The 25,916-nt window shown below is 45.1% G+C and overlaps 1 protein-coding gene across 1 annotated transcript in view; it reads left to right on the forward strand.

Moving 5' to 3' along the window:
• Positions 1 to 873: 873 nt before the first annotated feature.
• ATP1B3 (ATPase Na+/K+ transporting subunit beta 3) overlaps positions 874 to 25,916 on the forward strand; it is a 55,203-nt gene continuing 30,160 nt past the window's right edge. Inside the window, exons 1-2 of the mRNA XM_084847179.1 lie at positions 874 to 1,154; positions 18,765 to 18,893. Coding sequence (XP_084703305.1) covers positions 1,046 to 1,154; positions 18,765 to 18,893 — 238 coding nt within the window. The 5' untranslated portion in view covers positions 874 to 1,045. The remainder of the gene's footprint in view (positions 1,155 to 18,764; positions 18,894 to 25,916) is intronic.

The raw sequence follows: 25,916 nt of genomic DNA on the forward strand, positions 1-25,916 counted from the left end.
TTTTAATTTTTGTGAACCGCCCAGAGAGCTTCGGCTATTGGGCGGTATAGAAATGAAATACATAAATAAATACAATTTTATCCTATGGGAGCTCATAAGGTCTATTTTTGCGTGTGACCAGAGCGGCTCGTAATTTTCACAGGCAGAATAACAGTTCAGAACTCAGGGCTCCTGACTTTTTAAATTTTAAGTTGGCAACCCTAGTTGTCCATGTAGATTTTGAGCTTGCAGACGTAAATATCCTGTGTAGTTGTGTATGAAGTAACTCAAGGGCAGCCAGTACGTTTCTTTACGAATAATTATTCAGGTTACATTTCACAATATCCTGAACTTGAAAGCACAGATGACTGTGTGCGTGTGTAAGCATATTTCTTTCGGGGTGACTATTGCGACATTTTATACCTTATATGGTCAAGGCAAGGGAGAAATCCCCCAACGTGTGAAAGAGAGCACCGTCGGTCTCCCGTCGCTCTGGCCTACTTTTGACCCCAAGAGGCCACGCACTCCGGGTGGGCAGCCGCGAGCCGCACCGCCATCCTCAGCTAGAGGCAAGGGGGCAGCCTGCGTCGGCTTCCCCGGAGAGACCCACGATTGGAAGAAGAAGCGGGAGGAGGCGGGCGTTGGGTTCGCTCGCCTGTCGCCTGTCCCCCTCCCCCTCCCATACAAGACGCGAGTATTCGGGCGCCGCTACGGCAAGCGGGCGCCTTTTGCCGGCCGGCCTTTCCTGCCGCCTCCTCGCTCGCCCAGCAGGTGGCAGTGCGAGGGTCGGAATAGGCGGCCGGGCTCCGAGCCGACGCGAGCAGCGATTGGCTCCTGAGCGCGCTGACGTAGGAGTCGGTGTGGCGAGAGGCGGCGCGAGCGGCGCGGCTCAGTGCGTGTGACTGGCCCAGCCCCTCTTTCCTCGCCGCTGCTCTCCCGCCGGGCGCCCGAGGGATAGTTACTTAGCGGTTCCGAGGATCCGCTGCTGTTTCGGCAGGGGACCGCCGCCGCCCGGGAGTCAGCAGCAGCCCCCTCCTGCCCTCCGCTGCCTCTCGCTCTGTTGGCTATGGCCAAGGAGGAGAAGAAGCCCTTCCGCCAGTCTATGGCCGAGTGGCGGCAATTCATCTACAATCCGAACAGCGGCGAGTTCTTGGGGCGGACCGCCAAGAGCTGGGGTAAGGGCGAGCGGAGGGAGCTGGCGGCGCGGGGGGGGAGGGGGGGAGGGAGGGAAGGGGAGGGCGGCGCGGGCCGCCTTGCCCAGCCCGGGCTTGTGTCCCCGCCGCAGCCCCGGACGGACGGGGGCCACGAGGCGGGCGGCGGGCCGGGAGCTCTCACACGCGCCGCGTTCAGGTCTAAAAATAGACCGAGCGTGACAGCGGGAGGCGGGAGGCGACGAGGGCGGGAGGGAGGCGGCGGCGGCGGCATCTTCGACGCATCTCGGAGGTGGCTTTGCCGCGCCTCTCCTCCCTCGTCGCTCGTTCTCGGGGAGGGGGGAGGGGCGGCTGGCTGGGCAGAGTCCCGTGCGGGGACGGGCCCACTGTGAGAAGGGAAGGGGGGCTGTGTGTCCCCAGCTGACTCGCCGCCTCCCCCCCGCCTTCCATCGGGGGTTGCGGAGGGACCACCTACTGCCGCCAGCAGGCCCCTCCTTCCTGGCAAGCTACGTCACTGTGGACGAGGCAGGGTCCTGCTAGGGAGTCCCCCGCCCTCCCCGCCGTGCCGGGGCGCGGAGAGGGGAGGGTTCCCCCGCGGCTCCTCTGCGCCTGGGGCTCTTCCGTGCAGCGCTCTCGCGGGCAGGGAGCTCTTGCCAGGCGCTGCCCGGGCTGCGCGGCGCCTTTCCCTGGGCTGCCGGAAGGCTGCGCGGGTGGAGGAAAAGCCTTCAGAGGCCGAGGGGTGTCCGTTTTCTCTTCTCGTCGCCTTTGTCTTTTTCGCTAGTAGGTAACTCCGTCCACCGTAGATTAACTTCCGTGGGGGTTTGAGAGGCCGCCAAGCATGTGCCTTCATCCGTACTTTTCGAGCACGCACTCTTCTCCTTCCGTTAATTTTTGTTCCGTGGGTGATAATTTGAATCTTCCGGTCCATACAGATCTATGGCAGGGCTTGATGAATACCTTGAATACTTTCATCCAGATTAGTTGGGTTGCAAGTGGGCTTTTTTCTTCTTCTTACCAAATTTGCCCTTAAACCTTAAGGAAGTGTAAATTGGGGAAGTTTTCAGAAAACTGCCTTTAGAATCACGGCAGTGAATATACACTTGAGACGTATCATACCATAGTTGGTGAGTGTTTGGCTGTTGGCTGAAATGACCGTACTCTTGCTTATTTTGGGCACATGTTCTGACAAGGCAGAACCCAAAACGGAGTACACATGTGTATTCTTGCCATGACCATCCATCAGAGGGCTTGCTGTGATGTAAGTTTTTCTTCATTCACATGGAAATAAGATCCTCCTTGTTACTTTGCAAGTTGAAGACTAGAGAGGAAATTTCCACTCTTCCCTAGTGACCTATATCTTCAAGCAAGCACTCCAATCATTAGGGGTGCTTCCAGATGAGGCTTTTAATTGTGCAATCACAGTTCCTAATTCAATTTTATGGTAGTGGTGGGGTGTCCAGATGACTTCATTTTCAATTTGTAGACCTCCCATGTTTTTTCCCTTCCATCTTTTTTATTACTTAGAAAAAAATGTTAAGGAAGAAAAGTTGCACAATATAGGTCTTTTGATTGATAGTTGATAGTGATAGGAGCCCTCTGCCTGGAAGCACCGTAAGTTTCTTTAAAGTATGTGGGTTGAACAAATGGGAAGTGGTTAAATAGGAATACAGAGGAATATGTACATGCTGATACAGCGAACTGTGAAAAGTACTTTAAGAGCCTTCTAAATTCTTGAGAGAGAGATCACTTATAGTAAGTGTCTCTGGAAGTAATGTGGGTGATTTTTCCTGAGACTACAGAATGAAATGTTAATACCACAACAAATGTTTTAATGTTTTAATAATTTATTGTTACTTGGTTTTATAAAAGGATGTTATTTATTTTCAGGAATGAATTATATAAAAGTTATCGAAAGTACTGGCTAGTTCTTTAGTGGATGTTCTGGTGATAATAGGTGTATGATAGGTTGGCTGTACCTTGGCATTGACATCAGGAATAATTCCACGAGGCACTTTGAGGTGTGTGTGGGAGGGTGACATTCTTCATGCTTAATGTATATTTTGTGTGTAAGCAGGCAACATTTGAATGATTGGATCAATTTGAATAGTTTGATATACTACATACTGTACATGTTATATTTCTTGCATTTTTCTAAATGAGACTAAAGTACATTTTTGCCATATATGACTTGCCTTTGAATGGATGGATAAAATCCAATTGTGAATTGAAACCTTTTCTACTCTGGCAGTTAAATGGAATTATCTAAAGAGACCACTTTTTACAGGGAGCGGGGAGAGAAACAGAAGGGCCGGGAACAAAGCAAATATAAATAGTAGAAAAACAGTTTTGCCAGTATGAACTGAGACAGGTCTCTGCTCTCTGTCATTGCTGCCAGAGAAGAGAAAACTTCCATTAGCTCTGAGCTTATCTAGATGTACAAAGTCAACCCTTAATACATGATTTATTTATCTGAAACATTTTTACTTTTCCTGTTGATGTGTAAAAAGTTTACAAGCAGGATACAGTGCAGTTCTATACAACTCAGAAGTAAGCCTCATTGAGCTCAATAGGACTTACCTGGCAGTAAGTGTGTATGACTGTAGACTTCGAATTATAAGCAGTATACCATCACTTGCAAACTTGTAGTGCTGTACAGATGAGAAAATAGTCCTGAGATTCTGAACATGCAGGTTGTGGGTACTCTCAAGCTATATGAAAGCTCCTGTAGCCCATCTCCTCACCACAAAGCATTTGAAGGTACCACACAGCCTTCCTGTCCTCCCCCCTCCCCCCAAAGCCCCTCAGTTGCTATAGTTTTTCCTTGCCAGTTCTCTTGGCTATCCCGTTGTGGGTATTTTCATTATTGTGGGAGAGCAGGTAGCAGAGCGGAAATTGAATCAAAGTTTTGTATACCTCTTGTGATATGACGTGAAGAATCCAAATTAATCAGCTTCGTTCATTCCTCATCCATTTCCCATTCACTGCTGCTGATTTGGGCTCTGGGCAGAAGGAAAAGCACCAAAGATTCAACAACAAGAAAAAAGGGAAAGTTTTAAAGTGGTGCTCAAACAGTATGAATAATGTTGACCCTGAGGAAGGATGTAAGTTGAAATGCAGTGGGCGCCATAATTTCCTGTTCCCAAGCACCAATTTAAGCCCTCCGCTTTTTTTTACACTGAGTAGTCTCCTTTTACAGGATGCCCAAGCCAAATTCCAATTCTGCTCCTTCCTCTGTCCTTTCAACTGTAGCTTGCTTTGCTCTGACCATGCTGTAGCGTAGGGTGTGTCATCTGTTTGCTGAGCACGCTCTTAAAGCCATCCCCCTTGCGTGTGTGTAGCAGTGCTGAAGAAGGAATGCACAGTTAAGCCCCCCCCCCCCAATTAAACAAGAGATGTAGGTAATGCAGCAGGGAACAGATAGGTTGGTTATGGTTCACTTTCAAAACATTTAAAGGCTGTGGGCTGGGTTTGGATGTAATGTTAAGCCATAGTTCAGTGTGAGGAGAACAAGCCACAGTAAGTCTTGGGCTTTCATGCTCCCCACTCTCCTTCTGGTATGATCCTGAGGAGGAGTTCGGATCTTTCATTTCAGTTTTAGATTAACCATGGTTTGCCATTAACTGTGGTTAGACAAAATAAGCCATTTTAAAGTCTAGTTTACAAACCTAGCTTGTTTCAACTAACCATAGTTAAGGTTAATCACAGTTTAGGGTGTGGAAAAATAAGCTAACGTGCAATTAATTTCAAAGGGAAGTGCAATCCTTCAGTGTTGTAGCCATGTAAAGGGAGGGGAGAGCACACAAGCCGAAGGCTTCCTACTGCTCATTTTCATAATGCTAAACGATGATTTCATGCAGACTTCCCCAATCTGATGGCCTCCAGGTGTTTTGGGTTTCAACTCCCATGAGCTCTAGCTAGCATGGCCAATGGTCAAGAATGCTGGGAGGTGTGGTCCAAAACATCTGGAGGGCACCAAGTTGGGGAAAACTGGTTAGTGTTATGTCTGAACTGGGCCAGAGTAACTGCTACTCCTGAACTAGAGCTCAGTTGCTATAATTTTTTTAAAAAATACATTATTGTAGGTGTAGGGGGTGGAGGGATGTTACAACTTGTTGGTTAATGCCTACTCTGACATCACCACTATGTGTTCCTATGCAATCACATTCCAGATGTTTCCAAAGAGAAGTGGAAAGGGAGCCCTGCATTTCCCCCAGACAGCAAAATTCAGGGTAGATCAATTTTAAAAGTTAAACAATTCCAGTAACTTCAGTTAGTGTCCTAGAAGAGCCTACGTTGAAATATTACCTGAATTTGATGCAAATTAAAGCAAAATCCATACTTTGACCAAATCCATAGGAACATATTCTTTATGTAAAGATAACAGAGAAAATATTTTCCCTTTTTGGGTGAAGCAGTAGAAATAGGATGTAATAGCTGCACAATATATATTATGTGCTTAATACTGGGAGCCAGAAACTTTGCAAGTCATCACTAGCATTGTGATCAATGTCCTGTCTCCTTGAAACACCCACCAGTATCTCACCAGGATTATCTATTGAGCCCTTGTGGTTGGCATTTGAATACCTTTTTCATGCCTGCTAACTAAGCTCTGCGGTGAGTCACTTTTAAAGTTATGAATAACTCTACCAATCAGTGTTCAGGTGTGGACTTCCCTGAGGCCCAAGTGGTGGTGGTGGTGGTGGTGGGGGGGAGAGTCTGCACTGATAATGTAGACTCTTCTTTTAGGAGGAAAATGCAAAGGGTTGGAGCAACACTTATCTCCTGTAGGTGGCTGAGTTCTGTGTAGCACGTAAGGATTGAATTCTCAACTACACTGGGCTGGAGGAAAGCAAGATGCCTGTCTGGGGCATAAAGTGTGGGTGCATTGGGGGAAAGGAAGGGATGTGAGTGTGGATAATGGATGCATGCTTTGTGGGTTGGTCTTCGGCTGGAAGCCAGCGACATAAATGTTGGCAAGTACATTACCTGGAAATAATTCAAAGGAGGCTTGCCACCACCCCCTTAATTATTCATGAAGTATTGCTCTTAAATGCTTATCTTCCATCTTGTGGAAAAATGGTGATCTGCCCAATAGGTTCCTACCATTTGCTTCTGGAAATTTCTTTGTATTTACCGACTCTGTGGAAGTATTCTTGCTTGATGCCCTTGTGTTTATCTAAGCAGATCAAGTACTGCACTGTGAAGGCATGTGTGCTGTATGAGCAAAATGTTTTTTATTACCTCATAGCTAATATAACAGCCCAATCCTATATATATCCACAATCCTATATACATACAGTGGGGCTTATGTCCAGTTAAGTGTGTGTAGGAGTCCAGCCTTAAACTTTGTGGGTTTCCTTGTGATTTAAATTGGTGCTTTTAAACTCCTCAATTTATATCCACCCTTGTGGGTAGATATTGGAGAAAATGTTGTTTCCCTACAGCTGATACACTGGGGAAACACATTTCGATCTTCTATAACTTGGTAAAGGTTGCACATTCTCTGCACAATAAAACTCATTTAGAAGTTTGCTACTTGATGTTGGGTTTTATGACTCTTGGATCAAGTATGCTTGATTATAAAGGATGGTGTAGAAAAGGTGGCTTTCAGCTTAGCTTCCTTGACTATTGAGAGATAAGAGAAAACTGAGAGGTTATTGGCACCTAATTCTCCACCTGTTCTGGAATATTGAGCAGAGCATTGAGTGCCAGTCTTTCAAGAATCTTGTATGAATTTGGGAAATGTGTGGTATGTGGTCATTCCCTCCCCTTTTGCATTTTTTGCCTAGGAGATTATGCAGCAAAACAAGATTGTCATACCTAAAGGCTTTTTTTTGTCATTGTGCGAGGGAAATAATTTTAAATGTTTCTTCATTCTTTCTCCATTGTCTGAGTTGTGAGAGGAAAGTGAATGTCTTGATGATTCTTAAGTGGTGTTCTCAGCAAAACGTAAAACCACATTCAAGCTAACTCACAAAAGGGATGGTAAGTAAATTACCACTTACATCACAACAATGAGTGTGCAAGCAGAAGTCTTGTGTTACTAGACTCTAGAAGCCCTGGTTGTGTGTGGGTGGAGCAGGTGGTAGCCTCTCCATACTTCTACATATAAAGGAACAAAAGTAGAAATTGCATATGATTTATAAACAATTCTTATGCAAAGTTTAAAATAATGAACACTTCTTTACAGGCAGCATTCAACATTAGTGGAAATCTGACTTGGAATTAGTTATTAATCTACTTTCTTGTGGCAAGTAAAAAACACTGCTCAGGTCGCTTCCATATCTTCTGGGATAGCCATAGTGTTGCCTTGTGTTTATACAGGATTGTGCTATTGTGGTTGCATGTGAAGCAGTAAACTCATTTTTCATACTACCCTTAAAGCTCTAGTGGATTTTTAAAAGGAGGGTGGGAGGGAGCCCCCTGCACAGCCATGTATTCTAATTCCATTGTGCTAGGTTTATTGCCACTATTGGGCCCATGGAGGCACCTGTGATAGTTTCTGGGGGGGCAGAAGTAATGGTGCCAGCAGCATGGCAGAAGAAGGAGCAACATGTGGAGAAGGGGTTGGGTAATCAACTCCTGAACTAAGGAGTGCCTTCTCACACACAAACCTCCCTGTGTATCAAGGCCTTCCTCAGAGGCCTTTATCTTGGCCCCACTGCCATCAGAAGTAAGGTGGGTGGGGGTGACAGGAGTTTTTCCAGGCCTTTTAGAGTACCTGATTTTATATCTGTCTTCTCTTCCTGCCTTTGGTGCAGTTGCATCCCAATTTATCTGTGGGCAGGAAGATGTGACATAAACCTCTGTGGTATTTATTCCAACATCTGGGACCTAGATTCTTGGTAAACAAATCCTAAATTGGAACAAATGGCATATTGAAATACTAGTGAATGGATCATCAAGACAGGAAGGGGTAGGATGGAGAGTTGTGTTCTTTTCTGACCTACTCACTACACTAATTCCACAACCAGAAAAGCTTTTCTACCCCCATCTTCTCGCTCCACCCATTGTAAGGGCAACAGGCTCAGTGATGTTTACGAGGGCAAGGAAGTGAGAGTGGAGAGTCCTCCTTCTCATGTCTCCCATCCTCCTGTCTGTTACTGAGAACATTGCAATGTGTAGAACAAAGAGGTTTATTCACACCTGGTCCTGTTCCCTGTTTGTATGTACACACACAAGGTACATTTGGAAGCTGCTTTCTTTACCTTTGCTCATACCCCGCTTGTGGGGTGTATTAAGAGGGAATATTTGGAAATACATTTAGGGATGTATGAAAGGGACTTACCTGGTCCCGCAGCTTGCTTCGTGGTGGGGGGGAGGCGCTTCGGTCCTCCCCCCGAAGTTCAGGCCGGGGGGGGGAGGCGCCCCACCTCGCCCGGCTGAAATTCAGGCCGGGGAGAAGCACCCCGTCTCCCCGGCCGCGAAATACAAAGTGAACAAAAAAAAAATCACCTGTGATAGGCTACGTAACGATTTACGCAGCCTATCACGGCTAGATTTCCAAAGTCAGCCGTGATAGGCTACGTAAATCGTTACGTAGCCTATCACGGGTGACTTTGAAAAAAAAAAAAAGCGTGTACGCAAATGGCGGCGCCCCATGGGCGCCGCCATTTGCATTCCTTATTTGGTCCCGGGTAGTCTACGTAAAGATTTACGTAGACTGCTGCGAAAATAAGGGCAACGCTATTTGCGTTGCCCTTATTTTCGCCGTAGTCTACGTAAATCTTTACGTAGACTACCGGGACCAAATAAGGTACGCAAATGGCGGTGCCCATGGGGCGCCGCCATTTGCGTACACGCTTTTTTTTTTCATTTGCATACGCGCTTTTTTTTTTCCCCGAAGTCACCCGTGATAGGCTACGTAATGATTAACGTAGCCTATCACGGCTGACTTTGGAAATCTAGCCGTGATAGGCTATGTTAATCGTTACGTAGCCTATCACGGGTTTTGTTTTTTTTTTTACTTTATTTTGTAATGGCGGCGGCAGCAGCCAGTCGGAAGACCGGCCGCCGCCCCCGCTGAAACACCACCGAAACGCCGCCAGGACCTGCCGCCGGGGGGGGACATTCGCAGGAGGTAAGTCCCATCCCGGGGAGGGTGGCGGAGAATTTCACCAACAATTTCGGGGGGCCGAATGCGTTGGCATTCGGCCTCCCGGAGATTCGGGGAGAAATTCTCCGCCATCCCTAAATACATTACCCATTCTCTACTATTCTAGGATGTACCTTCAGAAGGGACAAGGAGAGACATTACCCTCTTCCCATGCGTTGGGGTCTGTCTGTGGTGGCTGGGGATGATGAGCAGCAGTGTTGTTCCCAAGTATAAAGCCTTTCTCTCTGTAGAAATGAGTTGCATCAAATTACCATGGCATGACAGAAGTGTGCTTGGAAAAGTATGTAAGGCCAAATACTAGCTGGGAAGAAAATGAAAGCTCAGTTTTAACCCACCTGAACATGCGCTCTGGCTGGGATTGGGGCTTTGGAGTGCACACTCATTTTCAAAACGGAGCCCTTCTCTCTTGTTTTCCTGTCTCACCTGGGGTTGCTGATCTGCCCTCTTGTTCTGGGTTGTTCGTTCTATCTGGGATCATATTTCCCGCCGAAGGAGAAAGTTTGCAAGGAACTTTCCTTGTAGATATGCAGGTTCTGACTGTGTCCAGGAGTGTTTGTTAATTAGATACATCTGAGTTGCAGTGTACACCTTCTGGGGGCAAGAATCTTGCCGTTGTTCATACCTTGGTAACCTCTTGGGCTGATTATTGCAATAAGTTCTTACTGAGGCTTCCTCTGAAAATGGGAAGTATAACATGTCTTTGGTATGGAGTTGGTCATAGAGAGCATAGCGGTTGCCAATTTGCTTCCAGACATAATTCATAGTGATGGCTTTGACATATAAAGCCAATTCTTAACTATGAACTTATTTTAAACATACAGATATATTCAACTCCCATTTATTGATACAGTTCTAGACAAGTAGTAAATGATGAAGTAAAAGAGAGCTGCTGTGGTGGATGTTTTACATCCTTTGAACAAGGTTCATAATACATAGATGGCCCTAAATTGTTCTATTGTTTTAAATTGTTGTACACTGCCTTAATGGCTTTTTAGCAGATAAGGTGGTATATAATTGTTAATACATGAATAAATATGTCTAATACTGAACTTGGTGGTCCTATGTCTATTAATAGAACAGTCAAACAGGGCCACCCCAGAAAAGCTGGGGCTTTCTGCATACCTGGCATGGTGGTGGGAAATGGGACCAGGTATTCAGTTCAGAAAACTATTAGTTTGTAAATTTGAAGAAAAAGATATATAACAAACAAAAATAGCCTGATAAGGCTGAGCATGCTCATTTCTAGGAGTCCACAATTACAGTTGCTATGGTAGCTGTGAATTTAATTCTGATGATGAGAAGATCAAGATCAATCTCTAGCAAGAAGCTGAGGTATTTTACCCTTAAAAATAAAACCTGCTAGACTTGCCTTTGCTACAGTGTGCCTAATTCTGCAACACCTCTGCTGTCCTCTGACTAAGCAAAAGCAGGCTGCACCATTTTAAAACACCTTTTATATATGCCCTTTTCTGCTGCTCTCTTCTATTAGAAGCCTCCCTTCCCCAACCCTGTTCATTTCCCCAGACTTGCCCTGAACAGCTGAACGCTCTCACCTCTTTTCCTGGAAGAGCACATGCTTTGCATGCGCAGTGTTAGAGCACATGCTTTGTATACAGAAAGTTCAGTCCCTGGCATCTCCAGGTAGGGCCAGAAAGGAATCCTGCCTGAAACTCTGGAGAGCCACTGACTCCACCTAAACAGTACTGGGCTTGGGGGACCGATGGTCTGACTTGGTATAAGGCAGCTTCCCATGTATGTTCCGAAATGCCAAGTTGTTCTTTGAGTTGGAAAATTGTAAGTTGGGTGTGGGAGGAGGATGGGTCTATGAAGAGCTGCTGGACAGGAGATGGTGGGGGAGGGATGGATTTGCGGGGGGGAGGAGAATGGTATTCATTGTGCTCGGTATACTTTCAAGGAAGGTGGGGGCAGTCTTGTTGTTTTTTTAAGTGCAGGGGCACTGACACCTGTGGGGATCCATCTGTCCTGTAAGCCCTTCATTCTGGGATGCAGGCGGTAGGGACTAGGCTGCACTTCTTTAGTGGAAAGAGAGAGGCAGTCTGCATGTGCTCAGTGGCACTTGGTATACTCCAGCTGGCTTTTAAAAATTACGATTGGCTACTAAGCACAGCTGCAGTTTGTGGACCTCTACTCATTGCCATTCAGGAGACACAGAATGTTGAGGACAGTTGAGCATCAATTGGTTCAGGGAAAAACCAAGGAAAATGGGAGAGGGGGGAGATTGGCTTGCTTCAGCCTCAAACAGTGTATACTGCTGTGAGGTGTGTGTTCCCAAAATTTAGCCCCTCCCCTCAGTTCATGAATTGGAAGATCTTAGGCTGCGATTCTGTGCATGTTTAGACAGAAAAAAGTCCTATAACTCCCAGCATGCCCCAGCCAGCATGGATGGCTGGGGCATGCTGGGAGTTGTAGGACTTTTTTTTGTCTAAACATGCATAGGGTTACCCCCTTAACGGTTCTTGCTCCTTGGAAGCTAAGAGTTGGGTGGCGGGTTAATTAGGATTGAAGAAAATGTGCTTTTTCCAGCCCTAATTAATTGCCCCTCCAAGGGAACTTTAAGCTGTGGAGGATCCTGGAATGACAGGTAAAGTTAAGGTCTGCGGATGTGCACCAAGAGGTTTTATTCTGATGGTACTTTTACACTGTAGTTTTAAGCTTTTATGTTTTATATTGTATTTTATGCTGTGTTTTGTGGTTTTAATTTTTGTGAACAGCCCAGAGAGCTTTGGCTACTGGGGGTTATAGAAATGTAATTAATAAAATAAATAAATGTGCATCCCTTGACCCTAATTTTGCCCCCTCAAACTTTCATATACAGGATAGGGAGAGGTCTCAAACTACCTGTTCTGATCTCTCCTGTTCTTTTTCCCCCCTTCTCTACATTTTCTATCCCCTCCCAATTCCTAGTTACCATCTTCCCTGGCATTATCCCTCTTCTCCACCATATGATTTAAGATCCCTGTTCTCTGGTTCCTTCCATCTTGCATTGAAATATGTCACCATCCCCACGTCTAAAAACAGCACCTTAAATCTGAGCATTGCTGAGAGATTGAGTGGTTATACTTTGGGTATGTTTGTAATGAGCTGCAGGTTCATACTGCTGCTTTGCCATGAATGTGCTGCATGGCCTTGAGCCAGTTACTGTTGGCATAAACATTTCAGAAAGGTGGCATGACAGTAAAATAAGAACAAAAGTGCATTTTAACCAAGAAGTGCCATAAATTATAGGAGTAATAAAGAATATGTATCAGTTGGATAAACGGATCTGGACAGGATCAACTAGCATATATGTGGAAGTCGTTTCATTACCCAGTATTTTTTTTTCTTTTCATGGAAGTACTAAACATCTTTGATGTTTGAGACTGGGGGCCTGAATGGCACCTTTCCTAAAGAAATACAAAATACAAACTTGTGTAGAGATGAAGATACCAAAGTGGTGCAATTTAGGGAGAACTCAAAGCTTCAAGGAAAACAAGCCTTATTTTTAAAAACTGTTTAATATTAAATGCTCTCAAACCAAACTAGGGTGCTTTGAATTTCCCACTTGCTGCAACACTAACTAAATGTCTTATTCAGACATATTCTTATGTCAATATACTGCCATCTGAAGGTGGAAGATTGTAAGAGAGAATGGGTATATACATATGTGAATGAAAGAGCCTGCACTCTTGGTCTAACAAGATGACTGAGCGTATGATGGGGATAGGGGGTGTTCATGTCGCCTTTCATTTCACCTTTGTTTAACACACTACTACCAAATTACATTCATTTATACTCTTTTCCTTTGCAGATGATAAAACAATGTGCCCTCCCCTCAGGAATTTTTGAGTCTCTGAAAGCAGCGGTCAGGGCCAGAAATAGGTTGTATCCTTCACTAACCCTCAACACCTTATCTGTGTTGTTGCCTGAATGTGATAATAGTCCTTCAAGGCTTCAAGAGAGACAGCCACATGGCATCTTATTTTTTCTTCATTGTTCCTTGTAGAATCCCTGATAACCTAAATAATTTGTTTTTTGTTTTTCAAAGTTTTATATATCACTTTTCAGGGACCTTTACCTTGAATATAACATATGCAATTGAAGTATGGAAGTGCCTTTTTGCAACTGTGTGAATTTGAGGCAGAGGGCTTCTATTAAACATGTGGTGCTAAAATGTGTAATAAAGTTTGTATATATTCATAATCTAGTAAACATGCATTAACTTGCAAATTCCAAAGTGTTGCAGGAGGAACACTGCGTGATCTTAGCAATTAAATAAGTACCACATAAAAGAGGGTTGTTAGAGATTCAGAGTAAAGTATAGCACATTGGTTACTCAAAATTAGTATGCTGTTTTAGGGCCAAATGAGGTCTGTGATCAGTTCTCCTGATATCTTCAAAGCTTAACTAGCAGCCATAACTGAGGTCCTGTGATGCTAAGTCTTTCTTTCTTGCTGCTTCTCTATTGAAACTGTTCCTCCCCCCACCTTTTATTAGCCTACCTGTGGGGAAAAGGGCAGGTACCTATAATTGTACCTGTCTCTTCTCTCCCCACCCCCCAGGAAGCTGTTAGTCGCTTAGGTGGAGGGAAGAGAACGGTTTGAACCAGCAAGGCAGCACAAGTGGAAAGAGCAAAACAAACCCTCCCCTGTGCTATAGTCCCAGTCCTCACACCTCCTTTAAAGTTTTTGAAAAAACGTTATACTTGGTCACAGATCTCCTGATTCATTTTTAGTTTGGCCTTTATTCAAGACTCTCATTTGAAATGTGTTGTCATGATAAGCTAAGATGACAGAGCCTGCTGCTTTAAGAATCTCCCCATTTAGCCCATTATACTAGCATCTCATGTCATACCAAGCAGAACAAACCCTGCATGTCTTTTTAAAAACCAGTTAGCCAGCTATACCATTTCCCAATGACAGAATGGGAACGTAGGAATCATATTCACAATTCCGATTTGGTAGGAAAGGAAGAGCGAACTCTCCTCAGCTAACACCTTTTAAAGTCTGTTTCCCTGAAAGGACAAATGGCTTCTGCCTGTCAATCAGCAACTGCGTGACTGTACAGCATACAGAATAAAGGTGGGGTGGTTGTCTGTAGCTGAGCTGCTGTGGTGACACGTGCTGGTTTTATATGTAAGTTGTAAACCTAGATTATAGTTAGCTTAGGCCACGGTGGCTTAGTGGTTAAGACGCTGAACTGCAGACTGGAAGGTCGGCAGGTCAGCAGTTCGAGACCCAAGTGCTGCGTGACGGAGTGAGCTCCCGTCTTCAGTCCCAGCTTCTGCCAACCTAGCAGTTCGAAAGCAAGAAATTGCAAGTAGATAAATAGGTACCGCCTCGGCGAGAAAGGTAACAGCGTTCCGTGCACCTCGGTGTTCAGTCATGCCGGCCCCATGACCACGGACGCGTCTTCGGACAGCGCTGGCTCTTCGGCTTAGAAACGGGGATGAGCACCACACCCTAGATTCGGACACGACTGGTTGGGGACACCTTTACCTTTACCTTTTTTGTAAACCTAGATTATAGTTAGCCAACCAACCCCTAGTAGATTGCTTACCTTCAGAACCCAGGCATTGATCTCCCACTTGCCTAGATGCTTGAGTTATGCGAAAGGAGACAAAGGGGGGAATGGGTTGAATCCTAATAGCAATACCTAGAGGCTCAGCTGGCCGTTGCTCCCACCCACCCACAGTAAAAATCCCAGAGGCAATGAGTTTATCTGTACCTCACTGACCAGGATATAATAGCATAGTGGTGACAGAATCTAAGAAAGGAGGAGATTGTGTGGCAGATGGCCCCACCTCACAAGTGTGGGCTTCTCTACATGAACCTACAGAAGCGGGCTGTCTGTGCGCTGCTCCACATGTCCAGCCACCCAACAAATGGGTTTGGCAGTACTTATAAGCATGCAGGTGAGTAACTCAATCCAGGATCCCTTGCAGCCCCTCCTCAAAGCTGAAGGGAAGCCTGAGTTCAGTCATTCTCCCTCCCTTCACCAGTAACATCCATTCCAAATCACATGGTCTTTAAATGCACTCTCAGCTGTGAGTGCTGAGTGCATATCCTCATGTCAGAGATCTTCGAATTGGACATATGTCTTCTGATCAAGCATGTGTGGAGTCTTGTTTCTGCACCTGTGTTTTTACTGGATGACGTTTATTGGAGTTTATTTATTTATTTATTTATTTAATATTTATTTATTCCTTTCTTCCTTTTGGCAGAAAGGAAAGAAACAACCTTTCTGCCAAAAAGTGTGCACTTAGAGTTGTGCACTAAGATTTCTTGTACAGGGAATAATCAGGTATGACAGACGAAGTGATGTTTTAGAATCTGTAAATTGGAATCCATGTTTTGTTTCATTATATAGGTAAACAGGTTATTAAATATTACCCTTTTCATATGTTCAGAACATGTGTATGGTAGGGGCAACAGACTCTGCTCCCACTGCATGCGTGCTCATAGGTACAGTGTAGATGTGCTAATAACTGCATGTACAGCTGGAGCTGGAATCTGCCACTGTGATGCATACTTAAATGGGTGCCGTATGTGTGGTTCCCCTCACTGATCCAGCCTTGTTAAGAATAGTGAAATTTGATCTATCAGGTGTTCAGGAGGAGGAGTAATAGAGAACAGGATTTGGTCTCTTGCCCTGCCTTTCCTGTTACTTTAAAGGGCTCTGTGCATACAGCCGGTGTCTTGAAGGCATATGCAAGTTCTTAGGTCTGAGTTTTGGTGTCTGTGATGGACGGGGTGGTGGTGGTTGTGTGTCTTTGTCAAAATACTAAAATTAGTACTCCCTTCAGTGATAAATGACATGACTGACATTAGGTATAGCACTTTAAATTATATAAAATTCAGGCCTGCTTTGTAATAATTTTAAATACACATCTTAAAAATGGTGTTTAAGAAATATATTTCAGATGTTTACTAAAGCATGTTTTGTATATGATCAGTGACCTTCTAAATCATAGAATCATAGAATAGTAGGGTTGGAAGGGGCCTACAAAATCATTGAGTCCAACCCCCTGCTCAGTGCAGGAATCCAATTAATCTGGATTGTTTGAATAAACAGCAGTTAGGATTAACTGCAGTTTAGGTTTCAGATCACATCCTGTGTTTTGGCTAATTTAAATGGAAGCCAATGCACCCTGATCTTGTAGCTGCTTGCTGTGTCTCATCATAACGCTAAACCATGGTTTAGAATTATGTGCGAACCAGCTGTTAGAAGGACTTGATATCTGATCCAGGTGTTATGCAGACAAAAATAAAGCAAACTTTATTTATGTTAACTTTTTCTTTACTTTTGTTTCCCAGTATAAGACTACTTGGTTGGCAGAGAGAGGCTGTTACCATGAGGCTTGTTTGGAATGGTTATGAGTGCTTTTTAACAGGAGTTAGTAAAGCCTTTCCCAAAGCTTTCTGTTTTACCAGAAAAGAGATAACACTGGAATCATTACTCTCCTTTTTTCTAGTCACGGGGTTGGGGGAGCTATGTAACGACCCTGGCTTGGGGTGGGTTGAGGGTGACAGAGAGAAAGATAATTGGTGGGGGGCTGAGTTGGATGGTTGGCAGAGAAAGAATAGGGGTTGATTCGGATGGCAGAGAGGGGGTGATAGAATTGTGGGGAGGGGGGCAAGTTGGGTAGCAGAGAGAGTGGGGCTAATTGGTCTCTGTGAAATGGGTGTTCTGTTGGAGCAGAACACTGGATTCAAAGGAGTGATTTTGTGTCTAGGGCTCAGACCTCACCTCTTCTTTGTACCTTCTTGGGAAGGTTACATGTGTTTGAGCCTCACTAGCCTTCTGTGAAATGGGAGTTTTGTTGCAATAACAAAGTTTGTGAATGGCCATGCCTGTCCATTTGTGATGGTGCCATGACATTTTTCCAAGTTTACAAATGTGCCTCCCAAAGTTGAGGGCCCCTGTTCTGATTGAATATACTGAATATGAGAAAGGGACAAGAGAACCATGCATACCCCTGAGAGTTGTGCTATAGCATGCTAAAGTGGGTGGGCACATGGGCTAATATGGCTTCATTTAGGTAACCCTTCATCTTATCCCTATTTTAAAAAGCCTCTCATTTTACCCACCCCACTTCATCCCATCGAGCCATGTCTTTCTCATTTTTATTTACTTGGTTACAAGCACTTGCTGATTATTTATCTGATACACTTTAACATCAGTATCCTCCCTTCTGCTTCATGCAACTCTACTGGGTAGTTTATTGTGCCAGCAGTAGCCATGGGGGTGAGCTTGGTTGTGTGTGTCATGGGGCAATGTGTTGGGGCCTGCCCTATTGGCATTGCTGCTGGTGGTCCAGCAGCAAGGCCATTGGTAAGTTGTAGAACCTCAGCCCTAGTGGGCTGTTATAGTAGAGAATCCACTGCTGCCTACCCATAGTGCAGGCATTCGAGTAGAAATCCAGGGGCAATGCCTGTCAGCTAACCATCATGAGAACAGACTGGTTGCGGTTGTCACAGCTTGTATCAGTGTGGGAGTGAGTTCTGACAGTATCACAGATAAATATGGTTTCCAGCAGTGGGAACTAAGGTTCCTTGTGTCTAGAGTCCTGAGGCGTTGTCCTTCCTATGTTGCAGAAGCAACCAAGGCTATGAATAAGGCTATGAATGCTCTCCATGCAAAGTGCCCGTTATCAAAGTTCCCCATCAGCAGATTTCCATTTGTGCTCTTCTATATACTCTCAATTTTCTAGATGTAGGGGAAGAATGGTGTAGCCCTGTGCTCTTGAGTCTGGATATGTGAATTGTGTTTCCTTTTGGGAGCTTGTGTACTCCTTGTGCTGTGTTTTGATGAACTCGGTTGCCAATCAGAATCCTATCCTCCTACATGGATAGGGGTGGGGTGGGGGGAGAGGGAAGGGATGGCACGTAGAGCAGTAGGAGTGTGTTTACTTACGTGAGTGTGTTAAAATTCTGGCATAATAATATGCTACCTATTTTTAGGTTTACTGTTAGATTAGTGCAGGCCATGGAAGCAACTCCTGAGGAACCCTAGGATCCAAACTACATTCCATTCCTCCTTTCCCTCCAAATCTGTTCATGTTTTCCCTTTGCTGTAGCATTGTACCATTGACATAAGGGCTCCACTAGTCCAGCATACTGCCAGAGCAACTATAATGCTATGCCAGAGTAACTGTAAAGGAATGTAAAGGGATTTAATTGTAATCCATCTGTGCCCAGCAGGCATACACCTTGGCTATAGGATCTCTTGGTAGTAAGGTTTGTACAATATTTAAAGGGCCTTGCTGTAGCAGGGCAAAAGTATTTCTCCTGTACATACTACAAAATGAGCATCTCTTGGCTTCTCTTCTAAATAATACAACTTCAACAGTTGAAATATCAAGGATGAGATTTGGAGAAACAATATTTTGTATCTGTTGTTGATTTCAGTGTAGTGGGTGTCAGACTTTTTGGCTTCCAAATAAAAACAGTTAAACTAGTAATCTCTTGTGGGTTTGTCAGAAAACATTTTGCTAACTTGAGCTTTTAATTTTTTTCCAGGCTTAATTTTGCTGTTTTATCTCGTATTCTATGGCTTCTTAGCTGCGCTCTTTACATTCACAATGTGGGTCATGCTTCAAACACTGAGTAGTGATATACCCAAGTATCGTGACCAGATTTCTAGCCCAGGTAAGTGTGTGTTCTTTTCATATAAAATGTGTTCTAGACTCAAACATCAATAGGAAGTTTTGCTATAAAAGGCTGTATTCTTACCTTAAATTGGCGTTATTTACTATTGTCGTCATTACACTCAGCTTCTAAATACCTTTGTGCTGGTTATTGCCACTTGTTTTAAAACTTCTGTATCTGACAAAATTGGGTGAGCTAAACTCAAAATTTAGGCTTCCCACAACTCTCAAAATAGCTAAAGAAATACAGCAAATTAATGAACAGGCATTTTCTTATAGCAGTGGATTGGTTCACAAATGTTTCTGATCCTCCAAACTGTGGTTAGAAATTGTAGGAATGAGCATTGTACTTGACGCTCCTTCCTTCCCTTCTGTGCTCAGAGTCAATTAGCTGTTTCCTGGTTTCCAGGTATATGTGAACCATAGATTGTGGAACATGATGTAATACTCAGGATTCTACAATTCTTGGCTGACATAGCCAGCCAAACCAAAAGCAGTGGTTGCAGATTCTCCTCCCAGCTCGTGTGATGGAGCTAAGCACCTTCATCCAACAGCTGAGAGCCTCCTCCACCGCTGCCCTACAACATTTCCGGTGGGAAAGACAGGTAGGGAGCATACAGGCTTCAGATGATACGGAGAAACTGTGAGCTCCTCTGCCAGTCAACAGCTGAAGAAGCCTCCCTCCATCTCTCTCCTGTGGGAATGAGAGGCAAGAAGCATGCCGGCTTCAACTGCTGCTAGGTGGCAGGACTTGGGAGCACTGCTGCCGAGAAGCCTTGGCCATCCATTTGTGCTCCAGAGTTTTGCCCTGCATGGTCAAGGCACTTCAGGTGCTTTGGTCACCTGGCTGTCAAACCACCCCTCCCTTCCTGCTTGTAGCTGGGGTCTCTGCAGGTAGCTACACAGCTGCCGAGACAGTCCGTGTCCATATCTGCAGCTTCAAAGTTGTGGGGAAGGCATGTTGCTTGTCACAGTCACCAGAGGGCAATGCCACACTCACTGTGGTGAGTGTAACTGTTGAAGCCTGGGCAAACTGGTTTGTGCTTACCCTTCAAATTGGGACTGGAAACTAACTTCAAGCTATGATTTCCCAAACATGTGCTGAAAGGAAAACAGAGTATAGTTACCATAGTACTGGAATGCTCATTTTACAAGTGATTTTTGCCGTTCTTCTCTGGTCTCTAAGCTCTACACAAGGTAAAGTACAGGAGCAAGCTTGGGCTTATGCCCCCATTCCAGCACATATTAAATATTTAATGTGGACTGAGATCTTCCTGTATACTGCTGTACAAGTATACAACACCCATGCAATCCTACTACTCACCCCCTCTTTTTGTAGTGGATGAATTGTGTGAGCATAGATTGCTTATGAAAATACAAAGTAGGCCTCTAATGCTGAATGCTTTACAGTCGAGCAGCCCTCTATATAGGTCATTTGGGTTTGGCTGCAGAGTGGTAGGCAGCAGTATTGCAACCGAAACTCTCCCCACAACCTGAGTTCGATCCCAGCGGAAGCTGGGTCTCGGGTAGCTGGCTCAGGTCGACTCAGCCTTCCATCCTTCCGAGGTTGGTAAAATGAGTACCCAGCTTGCTGGGGGAAAGGTAGTCACGACTGGGGAAGGCAATGGCAAACCACCCCGCTATAGTCTGCCATGAAAACGTCAGTGAAAGCAGCGTCCCTGTAGGGGTCAGTAATGACCCGGTGCTTGCACAGGAGGAACCTTTCCTTCCCTTTCCTTTCCTTTCCTTTCCTTTCCTTTCCTTTCCTTTCCTTACTTTGCCAGTGTAAAATTCTCAGGTGGCCAGTGTACAGCCCATCAGGCTTTCACCCCTTATGGAAGGACATGTAGCTTTATAAAAGAGGGATGTCAGGTGGTTCAGATAAATTTCATTTTAATTGAAGGGCCTTCTTTGCAGAGTATGATGTATTAGAGACATTTTGACAGACTTGCATATCTTTCAAGTTTCCAAAGATTCAAAAGTAACAACATCTGATCAACTGAATCACATTTGTCATAATTTTATAGCAGAACTAAAAACATTTACATTCCTAAGTTCCTATCAGAATTTCACTGACTTGAAGTGAAATCTTGATTATGAGAGTATAGGCCATGTCAGCAATAGATTAAGTCTTATTGTAACAAAATATGGCAAGATACTATTATATACAGATCCATATATGACAGAGCCAACATGCTAGAACAGGTATCAACCGCCATTAAAAACTGCACATCTGTTTCTAGGAGCAAACACCATTCTAATGTGTCTTGGTTTCCTAGGGTGATATAAAATGGCATCAGAGCACCAGGAGTGGTTAGGGAAAAATGCAGGACTTGTTACTTTTACACTATGTGGCATGGGGCAGCACAGAAGTAGGCTAGCTAATGGTAATATTGGGTTCTTCTTTGTGGTCTCTGTGCATCGCACATATGGGCTCTGCACTTGTGCAGAGACTCACTCAGGAAATATCCAAGCTGAGCAAAGTTTTGGCTGGAACCCCACCCCCACCGTCCATATTATATACCGTGCGTGTTCCTGCGTTCCCCTCAGTTCCTTTTCGACCACCTCAGGGTTACTTCTTAGGAAGCTTTTTGATGTTTAGTCAGTGCTGAGTTTTTTCAAAATCTTCTGTCTTTTCCTTCCTTTTTTCTATCTTGTCCTCGTCTACTTATACCGATTTTAAAAATAGGTGAAGGAGGAGGAGGATTATAATCGCTTCAGTGGCAACACGTCTTGTGGCTTATGGCCCCAAAGGCCCCATTTAGAAAATGTACTGCTTGTGGCAGTAAAGTGCCTTCTTTGGATGGTCACTCTCTATGCCTAATTTGTTTGGGTGAATCCCACAAAGTGGAATCTTGCCATCACTGCCAATCCTTATTAAAGCAGGCCCGCAAGAATTGGGTAGATCGACTACAAACGATCCTTTGGCAATGGGCCCTTCAAGCAGTAGACATGCTGAAGGCTCAAACACCTCGTGAGCAGCCTGCTGTTGCTCCTTCAACAAGTGCAAAGGGGATGGCCTCTATGGCTCAAACATCTCCCCCTCTGTCAACTACGGGGCCAGTTCGAGCAGACCCACCAACACCGGGTAGGACTCTAACCCTTTCTGTGGCCAGAAAGCTTTCTAAAAAGGCTAAATGCCCCAAACTGGCTGCAGATGCACCAGAAAAAAAAGAAGGTCTCTAAAGAGCAAGAGAAGGAGAGGGACATCCCACCTCTACCTCCTCTGCTTAACTCGCCTGTATGTAGGGATGGCAGAGAAATCCTCTGTGGACTCCAATGAGGCCAGATTCCAAAAAATCCGGCCTCCGCAATCCGCGGTGGAGTGGCTCCACTTACCTCTGGCTCCAGAGGATTTCAGGCGGAGCTCCCTTCTCCCTAGACCAGGCGATACGCTAATGGCAGCTGCCATTAGCCTATCGCTGGGAGAAATACAGACGTAAATAGCATATTGGACGCTACTTGCGGCCGTAAAGCCCTGACTTTTGACCTAATTTCAGCTGCTTAGGGCTGTATTTAAGTCAAACACAGTGCTTTACAGCCACAAGTGGCGTATAATATGCTATTTACATCTGGTAGGACATCGTCTTTATTTCTCGGCAGCATCGGGACTTGGAGTTTCAAATTATCAGGCCATGATGTCCAGATACCAATTGTTCCTTTGGGAAAAAATGGATTCGCTTAGCGCTTACCTCCCTGAGGACCAAAGGGAGTTAGCATGAATGTTCCACGCAGAGGCATCCAAGGTATCCACCAACAGATAACTGCGGCTTGTCACCAGGCCAGCTGCAGTGCGAAGGTGATGGTTGGTTCTGTTGCCTTAAGGCGACATACTTGGCTCCGTTCCATGTGTTTGATTCTGGATGCTTGGTCAAGAATAGAAGACCTACCCTTTGATGGGGAGGGATTATTTAATGTGAAAACTGACAAGCAGATGGATTCTGTACAGAAGCTGTTCATAAAATGGGGTATTGGCCAAGTGCAACAACAACAGCGGCACGCCTCATACTGCCCTTGTTGTGGGTACTGACAATACCAAACTTATGCCACTAAGCAATTTGGGGATCGAGCATCTAGATATTAACCTCACCAATAGCAAAGGAAAAACTACTGCTTTACTAAATATCAACAAACGTCATCTTTGACTCCAGACTTTTTCCTCTGCACATCTGTCCTTACAACCTACCTTTTGGGGATCTCCTGAAGAACTTTTATGCAGCTTGGACAAGGATAACATCAGACAAGTGGGAACTGACTATTGTTTGTCGAGGATACAGAATAGAATTCGACACCATTCTGCTGTTAGGTTAGGTTCGGTACGGACCACGGCATCTTTGAGAGCCCTACAAGAGGAAACAAAATCTCTTCTAATGAAAGGAGCTATTCAGCGCCTTCATCCAAGGCTCAGTGCGGAGGGCTTTTTTTCCAGGTATTTCACCATGTCCAAATGGCATTCTAGATCTTTGGGACCTGAACAAATTCTTCACTGCCAAGAGGTTCAGAATGACTACGCTAGCTACAATTTTACTGCTCCTTCGAAAGGGCTCCTGGTTCGCCCCAGATCTCAAGGACGTATACTTCCATGTAGCGATAGAAAAATAATACAGGAAATTCCTCCATTTCGCCATCGGCCCAGAAATCTTCCAGTTCAAGGTCCTTCCATTCTGTTTATCAACAGCCCCATGCGTGTTTATGAAGTGTACGGCCGTGGTTTGCGCTTACCTCCGTATCAAGGGCATAGAGATCTAACCATACCTTGATGATTGGCTTTTGGTGGATGTCTCCCAGGAAGCCCTATCTCGTGCTATTGTAGTCATTCTGAATCTCCTCCAGGCACTAGGACTCAGGATCAACAGGGAGAAATCTCACTTGACTCCCACACAAAGAGTACAGTTCATAGGAGCTATACTCAATTCCAGGACTGGCCAGGCATATCTTCCCTCAAGTCGCATGAAAGACTTGGTTGACTGTGCCACTTTGGTATTTCTCAAGTGCCACACCAGGGCACGCAACATTCAGTGTTCGCTGGGTCACATGGCAGTGACGGTGTCAGTTGTAGAATGGGCTCAACTGCAGATGAGGCCTTTACAAAATTGGTTCATTTGGACTTTGAATGCAACTGACAGTGCCTTTTTGGTCAGCCTTACAGTACCGGAGGATGTAGCTCTCACCCTGATGTGGTGGGTGAATCCCACACATCTGAGTCGGGGGATGCATTTTCTCCCCTGTCCTCTGTCCAGGGTTCTGATGACATATGGTTCCTTACTAGGTTGGGGAGCCCATTGCGGTCCTCTACAAACGGTCTATGGTCTCCCACAGAGATTACCTCCCACATAAATTTCCTGGAGTTAGTGGTGGTTTGGAAGGCCCTGTGTGCCTTTGAGCCATATCTTCTGCATCGACATATTCAAATTCAGAATACCATGGTTCTATGGTATCTAAACAAGCAAGGGGGAACACATTCCCCAAGTCTTCTTCATCTCACCATGAACATTTACAACTGGGTCGTTGCGAGAGACATTTGGCTGATGGCTCTCCATATCGCTGGAGCAGACAGTGTTCTAGAAGACTCTCTCAGTTGCCTTCATCAGTGCTACCACGAGTGGCAATTAGCCAGGACAATTCTGACAATGATCTTCAGGAAATGGGGTCGACCCAAGATAGGTCTTTTTGCAACTTCAGAGAACACAGTTTGCAAAAACTTTTGCTCCAGAGCGAGAGTGGGTCAGGGATCACTCGGCGATGCTTTCCTCCTAGAATGGAACTCTGTTCTACCTTTTTCCTCCTTTTCCCCTTCTCACAAGAGTAGTTTCGAAAATCAGGGAGGATACCATGGACTGCATCCTAATCATCCCATGGTGGCCGAGACAACCTTGGTTCAAAACACTGAGGGACTTGGCGAAGGGACATTATCTTCCGCTTCCACAAATAGAAAGCCTAATCTCTTGGGACTGAAGTTGGGTTTGTCATCCCAATCTCCACACTTTGAAGCTCACGACATGGAGGATTTGGTGTCCAACACCCACCCTTCATCGGTACCGACCAACGTACAGACAAAACTAGATGCGTCGAGAAAGCTGTCGACACGCCGTTCCTACTCCGCAAAATGGGCGGGTTTTACAAAGTTTGCGGCTGCAAACAACTTTGATCCTAACAACTGTTCACTTACAGATATTTTATGTTTTCTCTGACACTTATACAGCAGAGGCCTAAAATATTCTTCTATTAGAGTATGCACCTCAGCAATATCTGCACTGAGAGGTGACTTGCAGTGTTTTTTGATGTTCAGCCACCCTTTATACAAACAATTTTTACAGGGACTCAGGAACTTGGCTCCTCCTATGAGAGACTTCATTCCTCAGTGGGACATATCACTAATGCATAGTAGTCTAACATCAGTCCTGTTTGAACCTCTCGCTACTATAGATTTGAGACTCCTCTCTTGGAAGGTTGCCTTTCTGGTAGCGATTACAACCTTGAGAAGACCGAGTGAGCTCTCTGCTTTACATATAGACGCTCATTATAGCATTTTTCACAAGGAAAAGGTAACCCTCTGGCCGGACATAGCTTTTCCCCTGAAGGTGGGGTTGTACTCCCTCTAAAGGAACAAGTTCACAGCTTGGGAGTGCTCCTAGACCTAGATGTTCAGGCCTGATCAGACTGTGCTTTTGGTAGGGCTGTGCTGTCATCGATACTGCAGTGAGACACTGACCCACCTCTGGTAAGTCAGCTTGTTATTCACCCATATGGGTGATGCACAGAGCAGAAAGAAGAAAGGCAGGTTGCTTACTTGTAACTGTAGTTCTTCGAGTGGTCATCTGTGCATTCACACAACCCTCCCACCATCCCCACTTCAGTGTCAATGTTTTCTCTCAGTGTTTTCTCTTTAGGTGTCTCTTTCCTCAGACTTGAGACTTCCTTTTGTAGTCTTAAGGAACTGAGGGGAAGGCAGGAACCCGTACGGTATGTAATATGGATAGTGGGGATGGGGTTCCCACCAAAACTTTGCTCAGCTTGGAAGTTT

Source organism: Heloderma suspectum, chromosome 3, assembly GCF_057233095.1.
Source record: "Heloderma suspectum isolate Gila_16-S chromosome 3, 16-S_ref, whole genome shotgun sequence".
In the NCBI taxonomy this organism is placed as follows: Eukaryota; Metazoa; Chordata; class Lepidosauria; order Squamata; family Helodermatidae; genus Heloderma; species Heloderma suspectum.